Below are 19,364 nucleotides of genomic sequence, written 5' to 3'. Positions count from 1 at the left end.
TATTTTATCATAATTTGTTAGATGTCATTCTAAAGAGCTATAGATTTTATCAATGGAGTTAACTTTTAGAGTAATACTTGCACTAATGCCTGCTCAGCCAGACATAGCGCTGTGCCATCTTCTTCACCCAGTGCTGCCAATTCGTATAGGCACGCCCTGACCTGCAGCCCTTCTGCAGTTTTAATCGCAGGCCTCACTTGAGCAGGCACTGTCAGTTCTGGGTAGCTTTGTAATTGGGAGTTAATATGTGCCTGTAGAAGTGCGCTTCGCTTCACCTCTCCTCTCAAAAAACCAACCGGAGACCTCTCTGTGCAAACACCACGGCCCTTTTATTTTCAGTGTTTGTTCCCATCACCTTTTAGGTACAGTTCAATTCAGTCCAGGTAGCCCCTTGGGGGACAGCTGGCTTCTGGAGCTAGCTGGGAACTCCAGCCTAAGGCTCCTCCCTTTCCTGTTCCACCCCTTTCTGCTTCCTTCCTGTGAGTTTTATACAGCCCCCAGCCCATAAAACCCACAGGTGTTTCTTCTTTAGCCCGGCAACGAGCCACACTCTGCCAGCTCCAATTAATTCCCCTTAATGGGAGCTGGGGCTAACGAGAGCTTGGCCAGGTCTCCTGGCCAGCACCCTGTTACAGTGCCCATAAAACTGTGACCTACTGGTAAGTGCATTTGCACCCATCTGTAGCTCCAGAGGTAAAAGACTAATGCATTAACACCTTTCATCACTTGATCTTACCTTCCTTTCCATTTCTTCTTTTCTTTCCAACCACTCCTCAAACTCTCAGCCACAGCTTTTAAACCTATACACTAGTTTCCAAGAACCGTATGTCAGTTTACACACAATAAGTTTCAGATTCACTAGTGACTACTTTTAATGATGGCTTGGTGTAGTTGACACAACTTTATAAAAAGTTTGTAGTGTTGATTTCTATTGAAAAATACTGCTGTCATCATGGTAGATGGACTTTACATGTAAGTATGTCATTAGCTAGGATTTTAAAAGCAGATCAGACTTCCTGTTCTTTTGTGAAGAACAAAAAACTGAACTGAAAAACATTGTCGTCTTGCAGCACAAAGAGCATGTTTTTGAAAAACTGACTGATATAGTCTGAATCAAGCAATGAATTTAAAATAGTCATTTTCCTCTGTAGCCTTTCGTCCCTGTCGCTAAAATAGATAAAGTATGCTCATGGAACAAGAAGAAATGCATTCACAGCTGAACAATTTTCAAGTGAATGACTGTCCTTGAGCGAGTACCACAATACGAACTAGATATCTATCCAGTTAAGAACTGGTGGTACTGTAAGTGAATAGCTATTATGACTTTGTTTAAATAAAGCCTTGTGCTTACAAATATTGTTATCCAACAGTACTTCAAAATACTGAAGGATTTCATTGGAGTGAAAAAATGAAAGTCTGTGAAGAAAATGGACGCAATAACTTCAGGAGACCAAGATTTGACATGTTTAAGAAACAAAGTTCTCTTTGACATATATACTTCGAGGGTGAGGGGGCAGTTTAACTATGAAGTGGCTGTTCATTTGAGTTATTTTGTCTTCAGGACAGTAGACTCTTCTGGAGAATGTTTTGTTTTTTTTAAAGGACACACATTACTTAAAAGACAGTTACTGTAAATACCTAAATACTTCACTAATATTTTTCAATGTAAGAAACCGCAGTGGAAGTGCGCACAGTTGTAAGTGGGATTGTGATTAGGAAGTTGGGAACAGAGGTGGACCACAAGACAGTCTCTCTCTTAAGAGCTAATTCATGCTATTAAATAGTTGAAAACCCCTGGGTTAAGCAAGCCTCTCCTTTATATCATAAGTCAAGTTTTTCTTTTCCCCTCCTACACCTTCAGCGTTGCAAGTACATCCTTTGCCTTCCCCTTTGAACTGTCAGGGTTTGGCTACATTTGCAGGTGTGCGGCGCTGGGAGTTAAAGCTGTCTTCGTACAGCTGTGTAGGGAAAGCGCTGGAGTGTGGCCACACTGACAGCTACCAACACTGCAGTGTGGCCACATTTGCAGCATTTGCAGCAGTGTTGGGAGTGGTGCATTATGAGCAGTTATCCCACAGACCACGTCGTCCCATTTTGGCGCCATTTTGGCTCCATGGGTTGTGGGAAGGGGGCAGAGGGTGCAGGTCATTCTGCTTCCTGTCCCAACGCCCCGTGATGCATCACTTCACATCCCAGCAATCCCTGTTTTTCCGTCCACGTTTGGCGCCATCTTGACTCTCTCAACGGTTTCTGTGCAGCGCGATTTCTGTGGAAAATGGAGCCCGAGCTGCTGAGGAGTATGCTGACGAGTCTCACCAGCACATCACGTTTGGCAGTTGAGCTATTCCTTAAGATACAAAGTGATGAGGAGTCTGACGATGATAGCGAGTCGCCTGACGCATATGACACTAAAGTGCTTCTGGCATTCACGGAAATGCTGAGCATCGTGGAACCCCGCTTTTTGGCTCAGAAAACAAGCACTGAGTGGTGGGATCACATCGTCATGGAAGTCTGGGATGACAAGCAGTGGCTGCAGAACTTTCGGATGAGAAAAGCCACTTTCATGGGACTGTGTGCTGAGCTCGCCCCGACCCTGCAGCGCAAGGACACAAGATTAAGAGCTGCCCTGACGGTGGAGAAGCAGGTGGCTATTGCAATCTGGAAGCTGGCAACTCCAGACAGCTACCGATCGGTCAGGAACCAGTTTGGAGTGGGAAAGTCGACTGTTGGAATCGTGTTGATGCAAGTTTGCAGGGCCATTAATCACATCCTACTAAGAAGAACCGTGACTCTGGGGAACGTGCAGGACATTGTGGATGATTTTGCACAAATGGGTTTCCCTAACTGTGGAGGGGCAATAGATGGGACGCATATTCCTATTCTGGCACCACCCCACCTAGCATCCGAGTACTTAATCGGAAGGGGTATTTCTCTATGTTTCTCCAGGCGCTTGTGGCACCGTGGGCGTTTCGTTGACATTAACACAGGCTGCCCTGGAAAGGTACATGATGCAGGCATCTTTCAGAACACTGGCCTGTTCAGGAAGCTGCAGGCAGGGACTTTTTTCCCAGACCGGAAGATCAGAGTAGGGGACGTTGAAATGCCCATTGTGATCCTTGGAGACCCCGCTTACCCATTAATGCCTTGGCTCATGAAACCGTATACAGGGAAGCTTGACAGGAGCAAGGACCAGTTCAACTACAGGCTGAGCTGGTGCTGAATGACTGTGGAGTGTGCTTTTGGCCGTTTAAAGGGGTGCTGGTGGTCTCTGTATGGGAAGCTAGACTTGGGGGAAAGCAGCATCCCCGCGGTTATATCTGCGTGCTGGTACCCTCCATAATATTTGTGAAGGGAAGGGTGAAAGATTCAGTCAGGCATGGACCTCCGAGGTTCAATGCCTGGAGGCTGAATTTGCACAGCCAGAGAGCAGGGCTACTAGAGAGGCCCAGCACAGGGCTTCAAGGATTAGGGATGCCTTGAGGGAGGAATTTGAGGCTGAAAACCAACAGTAATGTTTGGTGCCTTGCACGGGAGTGAAGTGCAGTGGTTACAATGTTAGTAGGAATCTGTGTTCCATAAGCTGATTTGCAGTGCCTGTTTCTTTCCTGGGCTAAGGTATCTTTGACTTTCTGCAATAATAAAGACTGTTTTCAAAGCCAAGAATTCATTTATTGAAAAGAAAATAACTTTATTGACAGACACACAACATTTTGGGAACCTAAAAGGGCAGAGGGGTGTGGTGGGGAACTGTACAGTCACAGGTTTGAATATGTCCTGTCTGGAGCGCTGGGCAATGACTGCTGCACTTCAGGATGAAAATATTGCATGGTGATGGGGGTTGAGTGCAGAGGTTAAGGGTCGTAGTTCTCAGGGCTGGTTGGTGAATGTACAGGTGTTGGAGGCAGCTGGTGGAGGTAAGAACCTGGATGCTAGGGAAGGGGGTTTTGAGCTGACATTGGGGCACAAGGGAAAGAGCTTTGGGACTAGAGGGGGCTGGCGCAGTAGTGCTCTGCCTGCATGGCTACGAGCGCCTGGATAGAGTCTGCTTGGCACGCCAGGATGCTTATCAGCTGCTTTGTGCTTTTTTTTCTGTCCGCTGCGTTTTTCTGGCGAATCCTACTTTCCCTTTCCCTCTAGTCCTGCACTTTTTGATTCTCTGTGGCAGAGTGATCCATAACTGCTTGCAGCAGGTCTTCTTTGCTTTTTCGCGGCTTCTTCCGGAGGTTTTGGAGTCTTTGAGCTGTTGATAACACGGGCAGCCGAGAACTCAAGGTTGCTTGTGGAAAGGCAAAAACGGCAACACTTAACAGAGGCAGCGTTGTTTATATCTCAGACATTTATTCCCACACAGTGAAGGAGTAACATTCTTCACAGTAGCATAATTTTCCCATACCAAGAGAGCGCACATAACCCACAGGAGCCCCGAAATGGTGAGTAAGGGGGACTGATTGCTTCAGGGCTGTGCTGGGGTTTCTGTGCGTTGGGGAAAGCAAACAGCTGCAGGGGGCACCTACGCTGAACACTCTCCCAACATTTTCCACAGGAGTTGATCCTGGAAGATATCTCGCTGCTGCGGGTCACCTGGGAAGAGCGGGAGGGTCTTCTCCAGCAATGCGATTTCCGCCCTGGCCCCTATGCAGCTTGCCTGTGTGCAGCAATGATCCCCACACCCCTCGCGGCACAGTGGCGCGGACGCATTAGCCTGACTGGGACAAGGACCACGGTGGCTCTCCCTATAAACTTGCGCAAGCGCATTGCCAACGCTCTGGCTGAAACTTTGAAGAGATTACCAAGGCCGATTACCGCGACGTGATAGACCACATCAATGCGCTGTTCCACATCTAGGCATGCATGCATGCAGAACCCTCCCTCCTCTCCCGAAAAATTTCCATCCTGAAAATAAAAGCCGCTTACCGGGAACCCGCTCCTCTGTTTGTCCTCCACCAAGTACCAGCTGCTGCGACTGGCTACCTTCCTCCTGGCTTGAGAAGAGCTCCTGGCTGCATGCCTCCTGGGACTCCGGGGTGTCTTCCTCCACCCCAGTACCCTCACTCTTGGTTTCCTCCTCCCTCCCCCCCGCTCTGAAGTGTCCATCGTCCTCGATTTGGCGGTGGGGTCACCACCAAGTATCGTGTCCAGCTCTTTGTAAAAACGACAGGTCGTGGGGGCAGCGCCAGAGCGGCGGTTTCCCTCGCAGACTTTGCAATAGGCACTGCGCAGCTCCTTCACTTTAACCCTGCACTGCAGCATGTCCCGGTCATGGCCCCTTTCCAGTATAGCCTTTGATACCTGCCCCAAGGTATCGTAATTACTACGGGTGGGTCACCTGAGACCAGGGCAGTAGAGTTCGAACTGATGAACAGAGTGGCTGAACAGGCATTCTGGGATACTCCGAATACCTCTGGAGGCCAATAACAGCACTTTTGGTGGCCACACTGGCGGAGCAGCGCTGCATCACCAGCGCTGCAGTCGTTATTCCCCAGGCTGAGGTGGAGTACAGACAGCGCTGTAGCCAGGGAGATACAGCGCTGGATGTGCCTTGCAAGTGTGGACGGTGAGTGAGTTGCAGCGCTGTAAAGCCACCACCAGCGCTGCAACTCTCCAGTGTAGCCAAGCCCTCAGTTTGCATAGTGCTTTTAGATCTCATTGGTAACAAAGCATTTAGTACAGACATGTTACAAAGCCATTGCACGGTTGCAAGAGAAAATTGACCCCCCATCTCCTCCGGGCAGGACAGCAAGAGGGAGATAATGGAACATGCAAGAAGGAAATGGAGTGGGCAGAGGCTACAGAATACTGCAGGAGAAAAACCAGCATCCTGGAGACAGAGAAGGACAGAGAAGACAGAGTCAGGACAGATAAGGGATATAGGCAACCTCTGAGGGCTTTGAGTGGGTGGAAGAGGAGGAGTGGGAGTTAGGGAGGGGACAACATACAGATTTATGATGAAGGGGCTGCCACATTGCAGGTAGAAAAACCCTCCTGACTAACTTCTGTGGCTGCAGTGAAGCTTCAGGAAGTTCCCTGGGCCAACCTTTATGGAGGCAATCAGCTCAATTAGGCGTAAGGGCCAGTAGTCAATAGGGCTGTGTCGACAAACACCAGGCGAGGACCTGGCCCTTAATCTCCAGTGCTTAGTGCTGCTGGCCAACTCCTTCACATTGCCCTACTCTGCTTGTCTTTCTAGATACTAACGGTTTAATTGATGATTTTTTGATAGTTTATCAGTTTCTAATGTTCTTTTCCTAAGAGTTTAGAATAATTAGAAAATCTGCTTTTTTTTCTCATAAATGGTCAAATGATCAGTAAGTTCTTTGATCAGCTTCACACTTTGAAATATGTTAATGTGTAATAGGTAACTATGGTATCTGTTAATTTCACTCTTAGTAAAATATTTTGATAAATCGTGGAAGTGAAATTAAGAGCGATTTATCATTTGCTTCATCACTTGGGGTATTTATTGGGACTAATGGCATTAATATATTTATAGCTTTATCAGCCTACAGAAACAGGAAGTGCCCTCTTTTCTGCTCAAGAAGAGGTCTGGGACATCAGTCTACGGGAGGTACCTTTCTTCGACCTTCGAAGAAGGGTCTGTTCAATGTCGCTGATACTGAGGGTGATGAACAAAATCAGACAGGCCTGGCCAAAGTTCTACTGATAATCGCTCAGTCTCCCGAACATTCCTCATCTCCTGTCATAGAATGTGTGTCGTGTGCCTCCTCCCACTCTAGTTCTACTCTGCCTCAGGATGTGGCTCCTTGATTGTTCATGGAGTTAGAATCCCCCTTCTCTATGGAAGAGCAGCGGGTGTTACTGAATAGTAGAAAGACGTCAGCTGGTCCTGCTTACCTGCAGAAATGGAAGAGATTCTTCCATTCGGGTGATGTTGTTGCCACCTTCTGCCTGATTCGGTGCTACTTTCAGTTATCTTGGATTATCTGTTGGTTCTGAAGACATCAGGGTTCTCAATTAGTTCAGTTAATTAGTTCGGTCCTTTTGGCCGTAATATCAGCCTTTCATCCTCTTGTAGAAGGATCCTCCATTTGTGCTCACCTCGTATCGTTTGGGTTTATTAAGGGTTTGGAGAATCTCTGCCCTCCAGGTTAGGGAACCCACCCCAATCTGGCACCTCAGCTTGGTGTTCAGTTTCTTTATGTGACCTCCATTTGAACTAGTGGCAGCCTGTCTTCTGCTCCATTTATGTATGAAGACATTCTTTGTAATAGCCATAACGTTGGCTCATAGGGTTGAGGAAATGGATGCCTTGATGGCATATCTCCCGCTTTGTTATTCTTCATGTTTTTATCTTCACACAATGAATCCCTACCTAAGGTTCTGTTGGAGTTCCGCCTTCATTTTTTCCCACCTCCATGTATTCATTTACCAGTTGTTTTTCCGAAGCTCCATATCTCTCTGCAGGAATCCTGTTTTCATGCCCTGTATGTTAGAAGAACACTGGATTTCTGCTTAGATAGAACCAAGCATTTAGAAAGTCACCTAAGTTCTTCATTTCCTTCATGGATAGATCCAAGGTGTCCTCGATCCCTGCTCAGAGACTATTGAGATGGATATCTGGATGTATTGCTTGGTATGGGGATGCAAGCATTCATCTTCCCTACCCCCGAAGGGTGATAGCACATTCGACCAAATCATAGACAACATCTACAGCATTGCTTAAGAATGTGCCAGTTTGTGAGCTGTGTAGGGCTGCTCTTTTGGCTTCAATACGTACATTTTCAAAACATCACGTCCTGATCCATGCTGCCAGATCCAATGCAACATGTGTTTCTGCAGTGGATCTTCAGTTCTGGTCTCAATTTTGAAACTCCCTCCTCCATCTGTGGATTCTGCTCAGAAGTAACCTGAAGTGGAGCATCCATAGGGACACTTCTCAAAGAAGTGGTAGTCACCTTGTGCAGTAACTACTGTTCTTCGAGATGTGTCCCTCTATGGGTGCTCCATGACCCGCCCTTCTTCCTTTCTGCTAGGGGACATTTGGCGGGAGAAGGAACTGAGGGCAGTTCACCCGCACACCCCTATAAAGTCTTAGTTTCTGGCATGAGGAGGCCTGGGATGCATGCATGGGCTGAATGGACACTGCTACTGAAAATCTCCAATCAAAGGCTTGAGAGGCACATGTGCACCTGAAGTGGAACGCGCATAGGGAGACACATTTCGAAGACCTGCAGTTACTGCACAAAGTGAGTAACCTCTTCTGCCCATTACTGGAGCACCATCCATTCTGTGCAGTGAATGAGGCAGGAAAATATGGGGGAAAACAGTACGTGGTAATGTAATTAAAGACTGTATCATAATGCATACGCGAGGGGGGCCACATTAAAGTCACACAGATGACTTTAATTGTGGCATTACCTAACTTTTGAATGCTTGACTTTGCAACCTTAATGTTCTTTGACCATATTTTTTTGTGTATAATGCGAATATATGGTGCCTGAAGTTATGTGTTTTAAATTTTGTAGACTTCATTACTGTGACTTTTACATAATTTATGGATGTATCGTCCTTTCAGATTGAAGCGTGGGAGGGACAGCAGACTGTGCGTGAGACTGTAATGTGTTCTTTGCTAGTTTAGGTATTAGGGAGGACAGAAAAGTAACACAGCCAGCATCCTCCCTTTTAAACGCTATACATAATGTCTGTATTCAGCAGTGTTCACGCAGTGTGTCCTGCACAGATCTATAGCAGGGTTCTACTAAGTCTGTTATCTGAAACTGCTTTTCATGAGTCTGGCTTGCTCAGTGGGACGTGTAGGTGATATATGTGACAAGCTGTTCAGGTCCATAAAAGAAAGATGTCACATTACATGGTCCATGATGATGCTGGGCAGAAATCAGGCGTGCAAAGCCCCTATGGCCCAGTGCAACACAACAGCTAAATCATTCTCTTGTGGACCTGAGCACTAGTGTAGGAAGAGGATTCACAAGAATGAACTTTAGTAGAACAGCAGTTTTTTTCTTATTGAAAAATTTAGTGGCCACTACAAGAAAATTCTTGCTGTCCATTAAATTGAATTCCCATATACATGCTGTGGTACATCATCTCAGTATTACTTGGCTGTGGAGGTAATTGTTATAAATGTGTTTCTAATATGCCCTGTCAAGAACCTGGTAGTGTGCAGTGACTACAAACCTTCAGCAAGGCAGACAAAGATGCCCTCTTTATGGTGCAGTTGATATCACCACATGTGAGCGGAGGATGCTGACCCAGTGACTTCCAGGGTATCAGAAGTGGCATAAGCAAACTTCCTCTTTCCTCGACACAGCCCAGCTCTAGGAGTTTCAGGCTTAACCCTGTAGCCCTGGAATCCGTTCTGAGCAGTAACTAGCAGTCAGGGATGAATGCAGTTCCCTTGAGCCAAATGTTCCATGGTTCTAGGCTACCTTATCGCTTCTAAGAGCCCTAGAGTTCCTCTCTACTCTTCTGACAGCACTTACAGAATATCTGTCTTCCTTACTCTAGATAGTTGGAAATAGTTTGGTAAAGTACGGTGAAGACTCAGTCTGAAGTGTGGCAGTTTTCTGGCCGTTTCATGGTCGTTGTTGCACTTTGGAGGATCACGCTGGGCTTTGTCCAGAGCAGCAGATCTAGTGAGAAAAATGGGGTTAAAGGAGTGTTCCTCTTGCCCAGCCGTGTTCCACTGCTTCACATAGACATGAAACAAATCCTTTCATAACTCTAGGAAAGGCACTCAGCCAAAGACAGTGATGTCTTCAAGGCTCCCTTCAGAGGCCACAGAAAGGGCAGAAGACACCACTCCTGAACTTGCTTCTGCAAAAGGCTTACCAGTGCATGAATCTGGGAGGCTTGTACAGGCAAAAGCCATTTTTCTACCTCTGTGACAATGACTGATGCTTAATCCCAGGCTGAGAGGGGCTGAATGCTTGTAAAGCTGCCCTGTACAAAACCATGGAAATATGTTCCATTGGCAAATGATCCAATTTCTTTGAATGGAGCCAAGGAAAACACTAAGTTGGCTGTTCTCTGAAGCAACAGATTAAGAAAAGGCCTTGTATGATCAACTTCCCTGAAATGTGGAGGTCCTGAGAAGGACAGGACCTTCTCAGACTACAGCCAGTTGGACTAAATTGCATCCAGTCACTCTTCTGTGCAAAGCACTATGGGGCAACTTGGAGGGATATGGCCTCTCTTTTTCTAAATTCCATCTTTGGTATTGAATTGTGGACCAGTGTTTGTATTCTGGTGCAAAACGCTTTTCATTATTATTAATTTACTTTTTATTTATTTTTTAACAAATTCATCTCACGGGAGACGAGAAACTCCTGGTGAAGGCGTTTCATACATTCACTGACAGTAACGTTGGTAAAATTAATTAAAAGTATATTATTAAAGTAACTTGCTTTTCCTTAATCATCCTTTACTTCCCCCCGCCCTTGTCTTTGGGTATCCCTTCAATAAATGTGTACCGCCTTCTGAATAGGGGCCCTACCAACTGAGTCATGATCAACTGGGGAGAGAGGAAGTTGACTAGAATATTTATCATTTGAAATGTTAAATAAAAAAATAGTCACTCCAAATATTGAGATGTAATGAAATTCACAAGAAGCTTGGGGTTTCTTATGTCACAACAGAAGAAAATAGCAGATGTATTAATAACTGAGAAGTTAACTAATTATTATAACAAAAATAGCTCTCTTCTGTTAAACCACCAGATGCCAATTCATCAGAATCTTAAAGAGCTACTTGCCATCAGAGCCGAGCTTCAGAAGAAGGTGGAAGACTTACAGCGAGAAGCTGCTACCCGATCCATTTCTTCATCATCAGATAGAGGGTCATCTCCTTCTCACTCAGCCACACCAGTGCGCACTTCTGTCTGATGTGCAGCAAAAGCCATGTCAAACCATTCATGTCAGGTGATCTGTGTATATATGCTTAGAGGCAGGTGGAATATTTTCCCTGTCTCCCAAGGATTGTGAGTGACTTACAATTGCTATCAATCTACATGCCTTACTCTTTGTGTCTGTTTCTGTTATGATGAGGCCAAAAAGAGCTTCAGAAGTTGTGATGGTATTTTCTGAAGTTGGCAGTTCCTGTATGTGTTTTGACATTTCTCACTAAATCATCATTTGTAAAATTAACTTTATTTTGAGCAACCAACAATTTAACCATCTTAAAAAGGAATCCATCTGTCAGACAGATAATGTGAGAGGCATTTTGCTGTCTTGGGTACAGAGGCTGGTTGAGAAACCCAAATGAAATGCCATGTAATGTTTGTGCTTAATCAGAACATTGAGAGAAATTTTCTGAATGGGAGCTCTTTATTTAATGCAGTACATTATTTTTATCTAGAGCAACTGCTATTATTCTTGGGGACATATTTAAGTAATGCACTTTGAAACAGATTTGAAATTAAGTATTTTCCAGTGCAGCCAATTTTACATTTTGAGTAAATATGCCATTAAGAATGGATGGTAATGAAGGTAAACAGGATTTGCCAATTATTACACACCTACTGGTACTTGTATGATGTAATATATTTGGTGAAGCATGGATTTTAATTTTTTTAATGCCTTTTTTTTTACAAGTTTAAATAAACCTTTGGACCATTTATTGTCCCGTTTTACCCTCATGAATAAGGGGTAAGCTTAATTAGGTCTGTCTTGTACTCAGTAACTTGTTTTCTAGCAATTTGGATTAGAAGAACATTGAACTGTGTAAACTGTATAGTCTGTATAGTTCCACGTATTTTAAGTGTGTCCTGTTAAACACATACACACACAATCCAATTCTGTGTATTTATGTACATGCATATGTGATGTTAAACATGCACACACTCCATTTGCATGTTATGGGTTCAGAAAATTGATTCTGCCTCTCCAAATGTTTTGGAAGATATAAACTGTTACAATTGATGTTTTTAAATAATAGGCTCTTAATTGGTTTCCTTTAATAATAAAGCCTGTTGGGTTGGGTTTTTTTAAATGCTGCCAATGTTTTCTCTGTTTTCAATCATTTATCCATATTTTTATATAAAATCTTTGTTTCTCATTTTATTCCAGTCCTGTCCCAAACCATATTTATTGCAGAACTGTTTGATCGATGCCATTAGTGACATGCAGCTTTTTAAAAAATAATTCTGCAGCTGCTTTCTCAGCAGGCGTGAAAGTAAAACGTGCTTGAAATTTCCCTTTGTTTTTTCTTTCCTACTTGACCAGCATTTCACAAGAATCCCAATCTCCTCCTTTGAGTAGTCAAGATAATGTAACTCCACTTGCTGGCCTTGACTTGTACGATTCAAATGCTGCCTGGAGGAATTAACCCTGCTTCTTGAGCATCAGTTGGTTCTATGCACTAGTTGTAGTTCTTACTGTACATGGATAACCATTGTCCAGCTATGCTGGAAGGACGCCATGAGACTCTGGATGTGGCTTAGGCTGCAACTTTATTCCTAAATGTCTGGTAGTACCTGGCTCATAATTCCATACTTGTTTACATATAGCTGGGGGGGAGATGGGGGAAGGGCTGCTGTCAGCCCTCCTGCATTATCCATCCAGGTCCCTAGCCAACCTGCTACCTGCTCAATTTAAGGCACCCTGCCTATACCCTGGGAAATAAGCACCGCAGGGTATGGGGTTAAGTTTTGGGGGTGGGGCTATAAAGGAGCAGGGGGTTAACACCCTGCTATTCTAATCATCGGAGCTCTAACCTCCCTACTCTCACCGTTTCCACTCTAAAGCCTTTACCAGTCCATTTTATCTGATGGTGGTAGCCCTTCCCTACGGAGTATCTTCACTGAATATCCGCCTCAAGGAGGCCCTACCAATTAGTGTGGCTGTGCAGTGAGGTCATTGTACTAAATATGCCAGTGTGTCACACTGCGTTTCCCCAGTTCTATGCACTTACATACATATAGCTGTCGTGTGTAACACAAACCGATGAGTGCTTCTTTTGCAAGTGTGAACTGTTGATAGAAGTTCTGTATCCAGTCTTCTAAGTTTAGTATGCACGGTGCATGATATTGCAATGTGTCCTGTTTATTTGTGATAGTAAAATGTATTTTTATAGTAGTTTATACACCTGAAGCAGAATAGTTTAAGGAGGGACCAAGATGCCACATCTGTTAATCTAAATCAGGCCTTTCATAAGAGATCATTAAGACGAAAGACGGTTTTTATATAAAAACAATGCTATAAAACAGTATACCATCCGTGAATTTTACACAGGCAGAGTATGTTGAGTTGTGAATTAAAGTCCTTAGTACTTCAAATGTAGCATGGCATTTTAACTGCCTACTGAAATAGAGCAGGCTGTTTCTAAAATGAAACCTAAAGAAAGTAATTTGAAATTTTCTCTTTATTGGAGCTAGTGATCATGGAAGATTGTGCTCCATAATAATTGTAAAAGGGATAGTTGGAATAACTGTAGCACTTTCAGATATTAAACATTATATGCTCACAGCTACAATGTATGGATTCATTTTTATATAGAAAAGTGTCACTCATTCCTGCAAATAGTCTATATGTGCCACAGGTTTCAACCTACCCAAGTGATCTGTCATCGCAATAACAACATGAGGGATCCTCCTGAAATAATGGGAGTAATAAGCAAAATTGACTTGACTTAACTCAGTATATACGAACATAATAGACCAAAGGTCCAGCTAGCCCAGTATCCTGTCTTCCAACAGTGGCCAGTGCCAGGTGCCCCAGAGGGAATGAACAGAACAGGTAATGATCAAGTGATCCATCCCCTGTCGCTCGTTTTCAAACTGATGCTTTTTCATATTTCTGTTGGTCCAAGTGTGGTTTTACTCTGGAAAGTGACTTAAGTGAAATGATCTCTCAGCTCCGCTCCCTGTGTGAGCATTCAGCATCTTATTCTACTAAGTGACAAAATTAATGATTACTTTTTACTCCTGTTAACACAGCAGAGCCAATGCATTCTGTAAGAGGGAGCAAGGTTCAGATCTGACTGGTGCATCTTCAGTGGAATTGTTAACTGTGTTCCAGTAGCTGGTTCAAAATCTGTCATCTGTTACACCAGGACAAATCTATGGAAGACAAACAAGTGTGTACAGACATAGGTAAATTTGACCAGCAGAATCAACCAGCCAGCAGAACCTACGAGTGGGGAACCATGTCTCAGGAATCCCAGAATGGGTCTGAAGCACTGGTAGGTAATTAAACCTAAACTCTCCAATTTTTTTAAGGTGTCAGAGCAATACAGAAGTCACATTTCAGAGCTGAATGACACTTTGTGAACCCCTTTCCCCCTCATTAGTTAAGTTTAATTCTGTTTAAAAAACAAAACACCCGTTTGTTTTTACTAAACTGGTAAATATAGTCTTATCCAACTGTTTCCACAGCCCTCCCACCCCGTAGTTATACTGTAGTTTATATTTACTCCCTATCTATCTATTAATTATAAACAAGATATTCAGTCTTTCACATGGATTTAATAAAGCCAGAATGACTGGCACTACCAGGTGAAAATAAGGGCTTAGAACTTTCCCAGCCTACAGCTGAGTCCTTTAAGGGAGACAAACAAGAGAACAGGTAAGGCAAGATGTGAAATTCATAATATTTGTGCACACACACTTTTATATACAAATTGTAAAAAGGAGAAAAGGGTGCACCCCCACTTTTGTACGTGTCACTTACTTTGGCTTAAAGGTATTATCACTGCACCAGAATTCTCTTGCCCCTCTAATCACCTGCATTTGTTAGAGACAATGGGCTTCTACTGTTCTACATCAAAAATTACTCAGCAGCAAATAGTATCAAATGTAAAAATGGTGACATGCTGAGTCACCGTATCTGGGGCCAAATATTTAAGTTTAGAAATCACCACTACAGAGGAATTTCACATTTTAGACATGGAGGTACAGATCCAAAGTCATGTACGCCAGAAGTCCTTGGTTCTACAGGAAAACTCTGGATTCCAGACTGGCTACATTGAGTTGACCAGTGGTGGGGCAGAGTTAAGGTCGTTAGGGTGACTTTACCAGTGTTTTCCATACTCGTCAATTTTATCCTTAATTGCAGATTTTCAAGCTAATGTTTATTTTCTCAGAAAACCAACACTTCTCTTAATGTGAAAAAATAGTTGAAATAGCTTTAGTAGGGCTTTTATGCAGGGGTGTGTGTCTGTGTCTGTGTCTGTGTCTAAAAATACTCTTCCGCCTTTTTCCTATTTTTGTCAAACACACAAAGAAAACACACCGTACCAAAATGTCACTGTATGAGTGTCTGTTTTATTCATAATTTTCCAGTGGTAGTTCAGCAGTCATATTCTGATTTTTCCCTATAAGCCTTATATGCACTTTAGCAAAATGAGTCTGCCTTTTCACAGCATAATACACAAATTTCATTTGGTACAGATCAGTTCTGCCTTAGTAAACTGTATGCCTTACTTTTATTCAAAGAAATAATTCATTCAAATAAATAATTTACTCTTTATCTAATTTCATCCGTATGGTTTCTGAACGTCACTTGTCACAGAAGCAATTTTAACAGCCAAGTCTGTCTTTCCACTTTAAATCTTAATGTTTTCTTAATTTTAAATGGTTCTCATGGACTAATTCCACTTTTACCACAACAAAATAAGTCATTAAGAATATGTACTATTGGGTTACATGAAAATGGGAGATTTTAATAAGAGATTCTGAAGGTGTAGTAAAAAGCGTCAAGTCAAAACCGAATGTCACAATTCTCTGGCTTGAAAGGACAATTACAACTTTACCAAAAGAAAATGCATGTCACTAATGTAGTAACAAACCAAAGCTTTATGTGACTAGAGAGGGTTTCTTGTCAAGGATCTGTTTCATGTATGTACAGAAAACTAATGGATTTTAAATTAGAAGTGGTCTCAGTTAACCTCCAAAAAGCAGGGCGTGGTGAGTGCATGGCTACAGCACAGGCAGTATATAACCTTCCAGCAGGTCCTCAGCTATATTTTGGACTAAAAGAAAATTAAATCATTTCACTTAGCGTTGAGCTGTTCCTGTATCCTACCACTTTCGACTTGCAAATATTTTTTCTCTGGATACTTCGAAGGGGAATGTGGCTGAGATCATGTATGCAGAGTTTCAGTGCAGAGTTTTGTTTTTTTGTTTAAGTTGTCACCTCTTTCTAAATATGAAGGTCTTTAGTAGGGAAGTAACAGCCCTATCAAATTCCCCTGAAGCATAAAGTAAAACATAACTTGCACTGAAGTGACAAGTAAGAATTATTCGAGGTGTTGTACAGATTGAACAGACAATCTAGAGATGAAGGATGGGAGAAAGAATGCAACAACTTTTTTTCTTTCAATGTAATATCAGTCAGTAGTCTCCTCTTTAAAGCCCTCCTTCTCCTAGATGCCAAATTATGCTATTGTAAACTTGGAACCGTAGTTCTGCTGTGTATATATGTACTTTTTCTTATATTGTAATTATAAATTGCATTAAGGCATAACTGCTTACCAGAATCATGGAAAAGGCTGTGGGAAAAAAAGCAGCTTCTGTGCAATCTACTTCTGAGTTCTAAAATTTGGTATTCTTTTCAGAGAAACGACTTTAAAATAGAAAATTGAAATATTTGTGAATTATTAAGAGGTCTCAAATGTTCTAGTCTTTTAACACTTTCCCTGCAAGGGTTAAGTGGTCTTTCCTAAAGTAAGCAATCCTGAACACACCAATCCACTGTACAGTAGACACACACAGTGATTGTACAGAGCAATAGAAATGCAACAAAATTTGACAATCTATACTCATCAAAACACTTTCTTTCATCAGCAAAAATTAAATACGGAATTAAGTTCACTTGATCTACCCAAGAAAATGGCTCCTGGTATTGTACCAGTGCCATATACTAACCTTTAGCGCTAATATTTATGTTTGGCTATGAAAGAAACAAACTACACTATTTGGAAATATACAATCATATGAATTCAGCTTTGTGGCTTCATTAGCATCTGGGTTTGTTTATGTGCTCTTCAAAATTCTACAAACCACATTTCCTCCTTGATAACCCGACTCTAGAGTATCTAGGCACGCACGAATGCTGTATTCCTTGTCTATTTTTCCTGCTCCAGTTCCATAGAAGCCAATAGTTAAATGAGAACTTTGGAAACAGCTTGTTACATTTTGTTTTGTAATACCAACACGTTCATAAAACAATGTATTTCTGCCTGCAAAGCTATTATAAGGCTTTTGAAATGCATGTATCAAAAACTAGAGCATAAGGAATTGTACAGCTGCTGCAAACATTTACAATGCTACTAGGTACTTTCCTTTAAATCAAATTGTTACACAAAAATGTTCCTAGGCTTATACAAATACCTACAGGCAAGGCCCCATGTAAGTCCCTTCATGAAAACTGAGCATGTACATCAAACTGAAAACTAGACACACTCTTACTCAGCCGCTACTTCCCATTCACATAATGGGGATTTTTGCAAAAACGTTACAAAATGTATGCACATCCTGATTCTATAAACACTTTGTACCTTTTCCACGTGAGAAAGTGAAGACTTTTCCTATATTTCAAAGCCTCCTTTTCCCAATTTGGCTAATTTTGAAAAATGTATTGAAACATGGCAGTGTCCACATTGTAGCAGCAATAAAAGGGGCATAAAGGAAAAAAAAAAAGTTGTAACAAGTGATAGTCAAGCTACCAGAGGCCAGAATCAATCTGTTACACTTCAGTTAAACAGGAACACAGATCAGAGCGCTGCTCTAACGTGAGTACAGTATCCTGTCAGTGGCCAGCATCAAATGCTTCAGAAAAAGGTGTAAGAAACCCCATAGAGGATGCAAAGAATCCTGTAGCACCTTATAGACTAACAGATCCAGACTAACACGGCTACCCCTCTGATGCTTGACGCCATAGAGGATAATGCTACACAATTACCCCATTAGTGGCAGTTTCTTTTCTTCTAACCATTCTCAGAGGTTACCTTATGCCCTGATCTTTTTAAAAACATTTGATTAGTTTTAACTCAGCTCTCTGAATTCAAGTGACTCTGGCGTAAATGAGATCTGAACCTGTCCCTAAATCCACACAGTTTTCAGTTAATCTCAATGACAATGCAGAAGTGTCAGTATCATAGCCAAACCCTGACACTCCAGGCTCAATGCCAATCTCAGACACAACCATGTATGGCAGTGTTACCTGCCAAAATCCCATATCGCAATGATCTGTATCATTATCTGGTATCAAAATCAGGTCCTTAAAGGTGGGTAGAAGCCTAGTAGCATGAGATGATGTGCACCCTCAACTCTGTGACTCCAATGAGTAAAGGCCTTTGTTACCCCCCCAGACGGGGCCCCTAAATGAGGATCTACCCATAGGCACTTTATTTTTAGGTGTAGCTACTCTAAGGAGCAAAATGTACCCTCAGCTGCACCCACAATTTTCACTGCTGACACTGGACACTGCATGCACATAGCTGATGGCAGAAATTGGCTGGAAGTGATTTACAAAGGTTCTTGCATGGTTTGCTTTGGATCGTTATTTTACAGGCACTTTATCGTCCTCACACCTGTACGCTCTGGCATTCTTTGAAAAAGACATTATCCCAGCTGCTTGTCCCAAACGTGAAAATCCTAAACGTTGCTTGGAAGGCTACTGAAGCACCTTTTGTTGTTTTGTACACGTGACATCAATCCTACATTATTAAATTCCATGTAAACATACAACTCTTTACAAAAAAAATAAAGAGACACTGACATTCTAGCCCTACCACCTATATCAACAAGAAGCCACTTCTAGTCTAAATACACATTAACAGCTTGGATCCAAATTAAATAAAAAGCTGAATTACAAGCATGTGAGATGGTTTTGTGTGTGTGTTTGCCGCTGATTCTCTTCCAGCCCAAGGCCATGCTTTAGACCTTCGCATTGTCTTGTGGTGGTGGCGGCTCTGCTGACTGTGTTTCTAGGACTGAATATTTAACTGGAGGGGGAAAAAGAATCACCATGAATACAACAACATATTAAAGTATTAAATACAAGGAGTCAATGGTGGGAGGTGCTCTGTGGCCTTGGGAAAATCTTTTCATCTGTGTGCCTATGTTTTCCCATCTTTAAAACGGGGATGATGCCTTCCTTCTGTAAAGCACTTCAAGCTGACAAGCACTGTGGCAAAGTATTAAGGCCCATTGTTTGCAGAATCAGGCTCTGAGGCCCCTGGATTTATCTATCTCTTTCGTGTGTGCAGTAAGGGAGCAAGGGCTGCTGTGGATGTTTTAGGGCAAGTGGCAGTGTCATCTGTTATATTTGCTATGACTTGCTTAACAGAGAGAAGAAGGCCTGGCTGACGTGGGAGACACTTACAATGGGAACATGTACTGATGTTTAGCAAGAGTTGTGAAAGCCACGGTTCAGAAAGATTAAGAGCGG

The 19,364-nt window shown here is 42.7% G+C and overlaps 2 protein-coding genes across 11 annotated transcripts in view; one reads left to right on the top strand and one right to left on the bottom strand.

Annotated features, from left to right (window-relative positions):
- Nucleotides 1–11,968, top strand: part of MTMR1 (myotubularin related protein 1) — a 60,977-nt gene extending 49,009 nt beyond the window's left edge. For all 7 annotated transcript variants that reach the window (XM_030574921.1, XM_030574920.1, XM_030574918.1 and 4 more), the window contains one exon: nt 10,695–11,968. In XM_030574921.1, the coding sequence (XP_030430781.1) occupies nt 10,695–10,859 (165 nt within the window). In that variant the 3' untranslated portion in view covers nt 10,860–11,968. The remainder of the gene's footprint in view (nt 1–10,694) is intronic.
- Nucleotides 11,969–15,213: 3,245 nt separating this feature from the next.
- Nucleotides 15,214–19,364, bottom strand: part of CD99L2 (CD99 molecule like 2) — a 92,217-nt gene continuing 88,066 nt past the window's right edge. For all 4 annotated transcript variants that reach the window (XM_030575046.1, XM_030575048.1, XM_030575045.1 and 1 more), the window contains one exon: nt 15,214–18,918. In XM_030575046.1, the coding sequence (XP_030430906.1) occupies nt 18,851–18,918 (68 nt within the window). In that variant the 3' untranslated portion in view covers nt 15,214–18,850. The remainder of the gene's footprint in view (nt 18,919–19,364) is intronic.

This window comes from Gopherus evgoodei, chromosome 9 (assembly GCF_007399415.2).
Source record: "Gopherus evgoodei ecotype Sinaloan lineage chromosome 9, rGopEvg1_v1.p, whole genome shotgun sequence".
Lineage (NCBI taxonomy): Eukaryota > Metazoa > Chordata > Testudines > Testudinidae > Gopherus > Gopherus evgoodei.
Note: the sequence above shows the minus strand (reverse complement) of the source record. Positions and strands in the feature narration are given on the sequence as shown.